The following is a 12,001-nucleotide window of genomic DNA, read 5'->3' on the forward strand; positions in this document are numbered from 1 at the left end:
ATACGGGACGATTCAGTATTTTACGGAACTGTTGGCAACCCTACAAACGATTGCCTTTTTGCCTTCTGTAATAAACTCCGGGTTTACTAACTAGGTTGTTGGTGCTTCGTTTAATGTGTAAAGGCCCTAAGCAAGCTACTGAAAAGGTTTAGTGCTGTTTTGAACAATATTACTGGTTAAAAATGCTATTTGGGAAGCGTTTAGCTTACTGCCCATAGCTACTCCACTGTTTGCGATTTGAGTCTATAGCATATACAGTGGGCATCGCTTTCAAATGACCACTTCATTCGCGCATTACGCGGCGTGAAGCTGCGTGAAGCTTTAGTACCACTTTCAGCCACTGTGCGTCGCTCTGCCACTGTACATCGCTCTGCCTGCCGTCCCTTACATAATTGTTGCCGAGAGTAATCCCAGCCTACGAATTCAATAACAAAATAAATCATGCATAATTAAACATTACCTCGATTTAGGCTACTTGGGTATGGCTTAAGGCTTGACTACCGCGAAAATCGAAATTTGCTGTCTACATTATTGTCAGTGTTGGGGTTAACGAACTACGTAAAATCAAAACAGTGGTGTGATAATTGAGCCAGTAGAGAAATAACTGTTCAGAATTAATCTGTAGCCTTGGGTAGGCTTCTGCAGAAAACAATGTTGTTGCCGATTTAATACTATCTGGCGACATTTTTAACAGGCTACGCAATAGAGGCTTAGACAACTATGACCCACGTTTTGGTTTCGTAAATTAATTTGCCCTACTTCTTGACTGCAATGTAGTCAATTGACTGCTTGACATGTCATTTTTATTTTTCTGTACAATAAACAATTACATCTGCTTTATGCCGCAGAATTACATTCATATTTGGCTGACTGCAGACGCCGCCACTTCCTCCCATATTCCAAGATTAAGATAGTATGAAGTGCTTTTTGTAAAAAATAGTTAAAAACGAATAGCTATTTGCAATTTGACAAAACACTGGTCCTCATTTTGCGAATGCGAGGACGATATGAGCCTGTTGCATTTAGTTAGATGTCTGAGTCACGATAATGTTTGAAAACCACTGGCTCGTAATCACAATAATTTAACACACGACAGTTGGATAACCTACTTCATCATGTCCCCATGCCTACATTTTTGTGAGTAGCATAGAGATCGTTAAAACAATAAAAAGTATGGCTCTCCGCTTGGGACATCGAAAACTTATATTTTTAATAGACTACCGTCGAAGATGCTGACTTGCAAAAGCCTCGATAACACGTTATCTCCACTATCATCAGTCATGCCCCTTGATCAAAGTGGGGAATGAACTAAAAGTTTGAGAACCACTGGCTTAACAAGTTACCTACAGTCCAGAACACAGAATCTGTTGCAATATTCTGATGATCGGCGATGATATCGCAAAATGTTTGTTTTCCAAAGTAAGAATTTCCCTTCACCATGCACCTTCGACAATACCTGGCATCATTACAAACATTATTCTGTGTCCTAAAACTGGCATATTTTATGGCATTGTGTCATGTAAGTTCGTTGCAAAATCTAGAGAAATGTGTGAGGTGGTCAGCGGGGGACAATTGAGACACACATTGGATTGTGTTATTACTTGAACACTCCACACTATCCACAGCTGTGGTAGGCCTATCAGGGGCAGGAGGATTACTGTCAAGCGCGGCTTTATATAAAATTCTTCAACAGAAGGCCTCGAATGTTGTCTTGTTTGTGGAGCTTTGCTTCGGCTTCTGTAATTTATTCATTGAAAATGAGGGCTTCCCTCAATGACCCTCCGAGAATAAATAAAGGTTGAATGAATGAATGAATGCAGGCTTGCCCAAAATAAAGGCATGTGGTTTGGCGCAGCCTACAGTAAATAACAGACCCGCCAGAATATGCTTATGATGCTTTTTTTTTTACGAGCAAGATGTTTTGGTACCCTACGACACTGCATGTTCTTAAATAACAATGATCATCAGTAATATTCAGACCATTAATTTGGGTAAATGGGCAAGCGTGACCACCTTGATTGGCTGATTGGCTGATGATTGTAACGCGGGCATGATTCCAAACACCTCCCTTACGATGATGAGTGACAGGTCTCAGAATACCTGCGCTACACAAGGACGGAAGATGATGAATAACTGGGGCCGTAGGCTATTCACAAAGGCTTTATCTTACTACTAGGAGTAGGCTACTCCTAAATCGCACTTAAAGATTTTAGATTGGAGTTTTCTCTTAAAAGTTATTCACAAAGCCTTTCAGACAACTCCTAAACTAGGGAGTGAGTCTTCGTGGCTATGGATGACGCCATTACTCATGCACGAGCTTGACTGAAGTGACCACCTTGATTGGCTGGACGATTGTAACGGGAATTCCAAACACCTCTCTTCCGATGATGACTGACAGGTGACAGGTCGGAGAATGCGGCGCTACACAAGTAGTGAGAAGGGCGGAAGATGATTAATAACTGAATAAAAAGGCCTAGCCTAAATGAATAAAGAGTAAGGCAAAACAAATAGCTTAGTAGCCTAATGAAACATAGGCCTATGGATTGATGCAGTAGCCTACCTTTGCAACATTATTAAATGAATCTGTCACCATATCCCTAGGCTACGTTTGCAAAGAGGAGAACATTTTAATTTGATTCACAATGAAACGTTACATTTCATTTACATGTTAACAATGAGTAGTTTTGGTTGTTGTTGGTGGCGTTATTGCATCCCTTTTATGAATGCAAAATTGTTCCCTTTATAGATTGAAGTTCCTGTTGTTACATAGGCTATTTCAAAACATCGCAAAACATCCTCTCGACTTAAGCTGTCCCAGACTTAGGTGCTACATTTAGGTCTAAAATGCTTCGTGAATTACTTTTTGTGAAAAAAATAGGAGTCCTAAAGTTAGGAGTGACACGCCCATTATTTTTAGGAGTTGCTCCTAAATTCGCCAGTTAGGAGCTACTTTTAGCCTTAAAATTCTTTGTGAATACGGCCCCTGAATAAAAGGCCTAGCCTAAATGAATCAAGGCAAAACAAATAGCCTAGTAGCCCAATGAAACATATAATGGATTGATGTAGTATCTTTGTAACATTATTAAATTATTCTGTTACTATGCCTACGTTTGCAAAAGAGAACATTGTAATTTGTTGCAAATTAAATGTAACATTAGTGTGAATTTAATGTAACAATTAACATTGTTAATTAAATTCACACTAATGTTACATTTAATTTACATGTTGACAATGATTAGCCTAGTTTTGGTTGTTGTTGTTGGCGTTATTGCATGTTAGTTATGCCTACAATGCAAAAATTGCTTCCCTCGCGATTGGAAGCTCCTGTAGCTGCATAGGATTTCAAAACCGCAGGTTTTTGAATAGGTCTGTGAGTAAGGAGTCCCTTTGACTTCTTTTTAAGCTGTCAGAGGTGGGAAGGTGTGATTTTTGGGGAAGGGCCGGATTAACTGGGCACAATTGTCTGATGGCCCCCTTCCCCCAGCCAACGTGAATCGGGTGGTTAGTTAATAGGCCTATCGAAGAAGATTTTTCCTGCCATCTAAGGCACGAAGATCTGTGAGGCCAAGCCTCACCAAGTAGCTCGCTTTGTTTACAACTAACATTCCATTTAATTAAACTGCTTTATAGGCTATGCCGAAATAGTTTTCAACATTTTGAATATTAGTGTCGGGTGAATTAAAATGTTCTCAAAGTAGCCTTATGGCTGAAAGCTGAAAGCTGCTTGGGACCCCCCCCGTCAAGCAATATAACCATACAAACGCGCTTCCTGCACTCATTGTTTCAAAAGGAGTAATTTTGGCTTTGTCAGAACTGAAGAGCTGTGGACGGCACTGCACGGTATGCCCAATGAAAATAAATTAACGCAACACAACACAACACAACACAGACCCGCTTCTCTCGGCCAGTCACTGACATGAACGAAACACAGAACCCGCTTCTCTCGGCAGTCACTGACAGTAACCTAGAATAAATGCATGGGGAAAAACACTTCCCCATGACAAAGACATCGTAAAACACTGAAAGTTAATATTTTGTCACTAGCAACATTCATCTGTCCTTTGTCAAATGTATTATGTTCCAAGTACCCTATGCGTAATTCTGCTTCATAAAGTTGAACAAATACATTTGCTTATTTCACAGAAAAATATAAATAGCCAGTCTACAGTGCAGAGTTGGTAAGTTATGGTAGGCCAACCTGCAGTGAACATACAAACAGGGGAAATTATTTATCTTGCAGCTGAGTAGCCTCAGGTGCGCATCGTGGACATAAGGCCGAACATGCAAGCCAATGAATCGTGGTCTCCATGACAATCGCGCCGTTAAACTTAAATAGATTAACATCACTTAAGTTCGCCTTCAAGCAAGGAAAACGATGATTTGAAGACATCTGTTTCGGTTTGAAGGGCAAGGGGGTAGCAACAGGGCAACACAGAGACAGGCCCGATGGCAGGGCTGTTTTGAGAGTATTAAAATATGGGATATTCTACGGGAAAACATTAAAACGGCAAGACAGCTGGGAAAGTTAAAATATCGATAAACACGGAAAAAGTTGGCATGCATTGTTTCGGTCCCCGCACAGGGATTTTTGTCATACTATTAATCACATATGATTATTTGTGAAATTGTGCAAACAGGCGCAAACACATTTGAAAAGGAAGGACTGGTAGCATGCAAGCTCACGGTAAAGATTGATTTAAGAACGCCATCACAAAGTGTGTGGCTGTGGCGCGGGCGAAGACAATTGGCAGGGGGGTCATGTCTTTTTTAACAATTCTGTCGGACGGTCATTGAACAATTTCTAGCAGACAAGAGAGGGTCATGCAACTTCCAACTGAAGCACTCAAAATTCCTCCGGTGGCCCCTTCAGTAAATAACGATCAGTCCCTAGATTGCTGCTGGGCTATATGTCTTGGTTCTGTTAACAACTCATTGTCAAATGCATAGCCTATCTCGCGGTTGCATCCATTACAAACAAACATGCAATGTGAACGTCTGGGATTGGGGAGAGCACTAAATGTTCTACTGAATAAGCACGAAGTCAAACCTTTAAATGAAAAACACTCTTTAATAATCCAAAAAAATAAACCGCTAATGAAGTAAACTTGTGACCATCAAAAATCGTTTATCGCTTGTAACTCCGTGATACCAGGACGTAACAGGAAGGCATTTGGCTGAGCAACGGAGGTTAATACTCTATATTTTGTCCAAATTATGTCTGTCTATCATCGTTGCACTCGGAGAAAACCAGAATGTTTAATTTGTCCCATGCCTCTCTGGCTGCAAACGGGATTCACTCGCAGTTAACCAAATATTTCTTTATTAGGGCAGGGCAGGCATATTTCTGCCTATTACATTATTTCTAAACCAGTCTGCTAAAGTCTGTAGTGAAGTCTGTGTAGGGTTTTCCAGGCTCCATTTCTTTTTACGAGACACCCTGCTCACTTGAGCCATCTACCGGTTGTTTGGGTTGTTGCAGCGTCTCACTGGAAAAATACAAATTAAAGTCGCATGATACCGCGTGATCCCACGCGCGGTATGCGAGTGAAGCTGGCCAAGTCGAAGCACTGCCCACTGTACCATGCCAAGCTCTGTAGTGGTTGATCAATGGAAATTACTGTCTCCAAGGCTTATTTGATGTGTTTTAATGCAGAAAAACACCCTTGGGTCAATTTTCGGTGGAATTACACTTTAATGACTGACTTTGTGATGTCAAAAACTCAAAGTGAAAGAATTTTCTTCAGTTGAGACTTTCTAATGAGGAGACACAGCAGCACTCAAAGAATCCAGGAATACAGTATATGGGGTTAGTTTGCAACGCCAATATGTCAGTAGACTGCACACCCCACCCCTTCCTGTAATGCAAGTAACCGATCACATTTTTAAGCCTTATCTTAGGCTTTGGGGGGGAGATATTCACCATTCAGTTCAGATTTAAACACAGATTCGCCTGATGTACTTTTATGTCCATATGATCTCCCTCACGTCTCCACGTATTCACTTGAATAGGAAAGCTGCCTGATAGCTGCCCATAGTGCGGTACCAAGGTGGCTGCCGAGAGGTGGAACTTGCCTATAAGGACTTTGGTTGAACTCAGACAAAACTGAGATCCTTGTAATTGGTTCCCAGCGGAACAAATTCTGACATGGCATCTGGTTTGACAATGATTTACCTTTTTAGAGACACGCCATAAAAGCTTTTGCAATCATTTTTGATCACCTTTGCCATATTTACCAAATAACAGATACCATAACTTTTAAGAAACAAAGAACATTTTGCATGCCTTTATCTCTCCATGACTGCAAAGAGTTTGCAAAGAGGAAAACATTTTAATTTGATTCACAATTAAACGTTACATTTAGTTAACAATGTCAACAACTGTCAACTCATGTTGACAATGAGTAGTTTTGGTTGTTGTTGGTGGCATTATTGCATCCCTTAGCCTAGTTATGGCTACAATTGTTCCCTCGTGATTTGAAGCTCCTGTAGCCGCATACGCATTTCAAAACATCGCGACGTGAATTGCCACAAAAAGCGGTTTGTGAATACAGTAGGTCTTAGTGAGTTAGGAGTCCTCTCGACTTTTTTTAAGCTGTCCCAGACTTAGGTGCTACTTTTAGGGCTAAAATGTTTCGTGAATTAATCTAAAACTTACGAGTGACACATCCATTATTTTTAAGTTTCTCCTAAATTCTCCAGTTAGAAGCTACTTTTAGTCTTAACATTCTTTGTGAATACGGGCCCTCAAACGCAAAATGCAAGTAGCTTTGTGGGCGGATCTCGGGCGCTGTTGCTATTATGCCGGCGGGATAAATGACTCTTGTGCCCAACGCAAATCTAAAATGGGTTGGTCTGAAGTAGCTACATTACTCATAGGTGTGGTTTGGGTGTAACATACGATAAACCACTCACAGCGTCATCTCACATTCCCTTTAACCTGTTGAGTGAATTATTTAAGACAATGCCGTTCCCCAGAGAGTGAATGATTTTCCTGGCTCCTTCTAGAATTCTACGCGAACGTTCTATAGTTTCAGTGTTCTTAAAATTGTTTAATGGCAGAAAAGTCCCTGAGGGTAATTGTTGCGTCATGTTATAGAACCTTTTTCGAAAACGTTCTAATCACATATCTGTGATCGTACTCCCAGGGGCCCAGCTGCATCTCATTACATATTTGTGACCGTACTCCTCAACAGGTTAAAAGTAGGTGCGCTTGTTCCATGGTGGATTGCTATTATAATGGCAGATTTGCCAGGCGCACGCACGCCAGGAGCGGTTCACAGCTGAGGAGACCGACATTCTCGTCGGGGCCGTAAAAGACAGAGAAATGGCATTGTATAGGGATGGGAGAAACCCACCCAAATTAGCTTTGGTTAAACAGGCGTGGGAGGAAATTGCCACAATTGTTTCTACGGCTGGCATCCCCAGGACATCGCACCAGTGCCGCAAGCGCTACAACAACGTCAGAAGACAGAAGACAAGCTTGCTGGCAACCATCGGACAGGCCGTATAACTGGAGGTGGATATACTTCTACTCAGGACCTGACGCCAGCAGAGGACATCGCTGCGTTCACCATCACCACTGAAAGCATGGGATTTGGGGGCTTGGAAATCGATACACTAGCTGTCCAACCCCAAGGTACACTTACAAATCAAGTTCACTTACAAAGACATTTCTCATGAAAATCGTTTTAATCATTATTGATATTAAAATAAATGTAACACAGCCATACAATAATTCAAAACAATGTAATGCAGTTTTGCAAGAAGAAGACCCTGGCTTCGATAGCAATGTGCACAGGCAGAGCAGTGCACAAGGGCCAGCTGAGGAGGGAGCAGCGCAAACACAAAGGTGCCGAGGATCAAGACCCACTACACACCTTGGCAGCATCGTCAGACCGGAGGACCACCCGTTCCAGCAGCTCCAGCGGGACATGGGTACAGCGGGAGCTGTCTGGAATGCGGCAAAGTATTAATGACTGTCTTGACCGGGTGGCGATGTTGCTGCGGCGTCTCAGGCGCATCCCCTCAAATCTGGAGAGGATTGCTGCAGCCATGGTGCGTGGGCCTCCAAACGCACCACCTGCTCCTGTTGTGCCACTTCCTCCTCCTGTTGTAACCGTTCCTCCTCCTGTTATGCCTCTTCCTCCTCCCCCCAGTCCATCTCCGTCCACCTGCTCCACCAGGAGCACATCGCGCATTGCCAGGACCCTCACGTGTCCAATCCCGCCGTAGCGCACGTGGCATGCCCATCAGAGGGGGAAAAAATTAGTATAAATCTTTTCAACTTTTCATTTTCCGTTTTTTTCCGTTGTGTTTTTTTTTTTATTCATTTATTAACAGTTTGCTATTGATTTTTCTTTTTGACAAAATGTAAATAAAGAAATGTCACAAAGACATACTTTCCAATGTTTTGGGCTCACTCTCACTGAATCACAAGGTTATAAATGCATGGTGATATTTTTGCAATGTAGTCTAACATTAGACCGAGATTACTTTGCTTACCTCACTATAGACGATGCAGCTCTTCTGTCAAATAAGCTCTCCTCTCCCGTGCTACTGCTGGGGTATTTGGGTTAAATGGTATTGGCACATGCAGTTCAACATCACGTCTCCTGAAGTCCTGTTATATTTTCTCATTTATGTCATCAACGATTCCAAGGGCGTAGGTTTGGTCTCAGCTTTGGTACACAACCCCAAATCCTGCTGTCACGATACCAATTATTGTTTCAATACCAATACCAAGTGAAGAATCTCGATTTCGATACCTTTGCGATTTTTTAAAATTTTATTTGGTTTGGGGGCCCCCACCACCTTGACGCCATCAGTAATATTGAATATTGTGTGATCATTCACATCAGTGGCAATCATAGAATTTGATTGACCCTCCAAACACACACGCACACACACACACACACACACAGACAGTGATAATTACTATTGTTAATTATTTATAGCATTTTATGATCTGCATAATTACTAATAGCTAAACATATTTGGTAATTTGAATACATCATATTGATATTTAAATTATTAGTCTACACTTGTCTTCAATATCATCACATTAAGGTGTGCAACTCCAATTGTGTGCCTGTCACTTTAAGGAGAACGCGAACGCAAATTGGATTTTAGACTCACGGTTTTAGGCTAGTGGAAAATAGTTTTGCATAGTGCAAGGATATGTGGATTCAATTCATCATGTTTGCTATGTCATTAGATAAAATAAATGTTCAAAAAACTAACAAGTCAAAGAAAATCTTTCTTGAATGAGATCATAAAAGGAGATACGTAAGTGTCTCGCAATGTTCATTTCTATGAGTATGGAAATGCACTATTGTTTATCTTTTATTTCTTTGCACTGTGCAGGCTACATTCATAAATACATTAGCCTGCATAAAGAGAATATAGGAACAGGAAAATGTATCAGATCTATTGTTTATTGTGACTGCAAGCCCAATTAACAGTCAGTGATGGTGACTTCTATTCTGTGCTATATGTGACTGTCTGTGCGGCACACCCCTATTCAACATGACTCCTAACCTTGGTTGAAAGTTTACAGAAGATAGGTTTAGCTTAAGGCTGGGATAAACGATTATTTTTCTAATTGATTAATCTAGCGATTATTTTTTCGATGCATCGATTAATCTAACAATTCATTTTTCCAGTCCGATTCAATTTCGATTTGATTATCTCCCCATTAATTGACTAATAGCAATTTATACATGTTGATTTACATATCTGAATGAAGAAAACATGAATTCCTTAACATTGCAATATATGTTTATTGCTCTTAAAATTCCAAAATAAAAGACTATACAAATACAAAGTAATGCATTCTTAGTCAGAGATAGCATTCAATAAAGATCAGTAGTGTATGGTCTAACTGAGTGCCTGTCACTTTAAGACGTTTGTGAGGGAACCTTTGCAATTGTAACACAAACACAGTTAAAAGGCTGCTGATGTGTGGATGCAATTTATAATGTAGTTAGTTCAAATAACAGTTCGTACTTCTCCTTGGGACAAGCACTTTTGAGTCTTTGAAAACACTTTTTTACCATTTACATCGGGATTTTACAAACATTCAGTGTCAGAGTCAATAAAATGAGCCCTGCATGAGTAACGAGTAACGAAATTGACAAGCAGCTGTAAGTAAGCATGTTAAACTCGACATCCAAACAGTATTCTAACGTTAGCTTTGAGATACTGCTTGATTGCATAACTTAACTTAGTTTAGGCTCCTCAATGTACTACTGTATGTTGTGATAAGACCTTAGCAGAGTTAACTTTAATGCAGCAGTTTTGAACAAATAGTCACAATGCTAAGCGGATTTAATAGCAATTTAGCCCACCGTGTCCTATGCAATGCTTCTATGTGGCAACAGCAATCCTTCAACAATCGTGAAAGAATATTTTGTGAAATGCACATGCAGAGGAGGGGCAGCGGGCTCGTTACGAGAGAGAGCGGGCGGGGCAAGGAAAGGCTGCGTGCGTAGAAAGCGCAACTCAATGAAAGGATTTTATCTTTTCTTTAATTTAGCCTAAATAGTACAGGTTTTGATTTCGTGGCGCCCCATCACAGATTAGTCAACGTATGGGAAACACTGAAGGTGTAAAAATAAAAATATTTGGCGGCACGCATTATGCTTGATATTTACCCACTCGCGTTGCTACTACACTCCTGCGCGGTGTTTTGGGTCTGAAGAATCGACACGCATATTTTGCGTCGACGTATTTTTTGCGTTGATCGTCATCGTCATCGATTATGTTGACGCGTTGTCCCAGCCCTAGTTAATGCTATTTGCTATTTCTAACAGTAAATGCTATTTTCCTTAGTAAAATCCGCATTTGAAAGCCTTGTCACCAGTTGCCACAGTCTGTAGTTACTTTGCCTACTTAGACTCTGCATAATGAAAAAGCTTTGAATGTTCCTTTTCTTCTTTGGTGGCATAGCTGATCTTCAAAGCTCAAAAAGGGGCAAAATCTGCATGCTGAAGGGCAAAGGGAATATTACAATGTTTTACACTGGCCTTTTTTGGGTTATGTATTGGTAGACATCCCTGATAATTTAGCATACACACTCACTCGCTCGATGTCCAAATAGCACAAAGGAGTTCGCTAAAATGTTGGTGGGGACAATTAAATTGTCATCTCAAAATTCTGATTGGGACTAGTCACTAGCGTCCCACCCTAAACCTACGCCCATGCACGATTCATGGAAATGTTGTAAACACAACATGCCACAAAGAATGCTGCGACTTTTTGAGGACTGTACTTTAAAGTGCCTCCTGACTTATCCAAGCACCTGAAGCGCATTTTCAGTATGCCGAATGTCCGTTCAATTACATTGCGTGTTTCTGTGTGTTTTCATGCACTGTTACTAGCATAATGAATGGTGTCATCAGCCATGTCTTTAACGGATAGCCGTTGTCCCCTAACAGCCATCCATCAAAGGGGGGATTCCCCTTGAAGATGGCAGGGAAGGCAGAGATTGCCAGTATGAATGAGTCGTGGCTTGAGCCAGGGTAATTCGCAATTAGGGTGATTTTACAAGTAGTATCACAAATGACTTGTATGTTGATCGGATGGGTTCCCTTGTGGTTGATGTACTGTATATCAGTGCATTTTCTTAGCCTGGCTAACGCCAAACCCCATCTCATTGAAGTTAAACAGTAAGGTTTTTAATGAACTTACATGATGGTAAAGGTGATTTTGCCGTCTTCAGAATGTTGTTTCCTGGTTCTTGACAGACAACCCACATTGTCAGGTGTCCTTATATACCTATGTGTCTTGCCACTTTTGGTTAAGCAGGTTAGTTTGATCCGTCATTACTAGAATTAGCCTGAATAATTTGGGTAACTGTGTATGCTAGATTTATGCCTATTTTTTCACATCTTCATGGACACCACAATGATTTCCCTCGTGTGGTATTATTTTTCCTTGTAATTATGTATGGTTTGCAAAAATGGGAACTGCTTCCGTGTATATGAGAGAAGCAAAGTGTATG

The 12,001-nt window shown here is 40.9% G+C and overlaps 2 protein-coding genes across 8 annotated transcripts in view; both read left to right on the forward strand.

The window, feature by feature from the left end:
• Positions 1-12,001, forward strand: part of kitlga (kit ligand a) — a 106,681-nt gene that overhangs the window by 20,111 nt on the left and 74,569 nt on the right. The window lies entirely within an intron of this gene.
• Positions 6,959-8,234, forward strand: LOC125303175 (mitochondrial fission regulator 1-like). Its single transcript, XM_048256740.1, has 2 exons — positions 6,959-7,636; positions 7,756-8,234. Exon 2 carries the CDS (start codon positions 7,789-7,791, stop codon positions 8,230-8,232), a length of 444 nt encoding a protein of 147 aa, XP_048112697.1. The 5' UTR covers positions 6,959-7,636; positions 7,756-7,788; the 3' UTR covers positions 8,233-8,234.

This window comes from Alosa alosa, chromosome 11 (assembly GCF_017589495.1).
Source record: "Alosa alosa isolate M-15738 ecotype Scorff River chromosome 11, AALO_Geno_1.1, whole genome shotgun sequence".
In the NCBI taxonomy this organism is placed as follows: domain Eukaryota; kingdom Metazoa; phylum Chordata; class Actinopteri; order Clupeiformes; family Clupeidae; genus Alosa; species Alosa alosa.

What these genes read in the sequence shown, in the direction of transcription:
- LOC125303175 (XM_048256740.1), top strand. Translation starts at nt 7,789, where the DNA reads ATGTGCACAGGCAGAGCAGTGCACAAGGGCCAGCTGAGGAGGGAGCAG.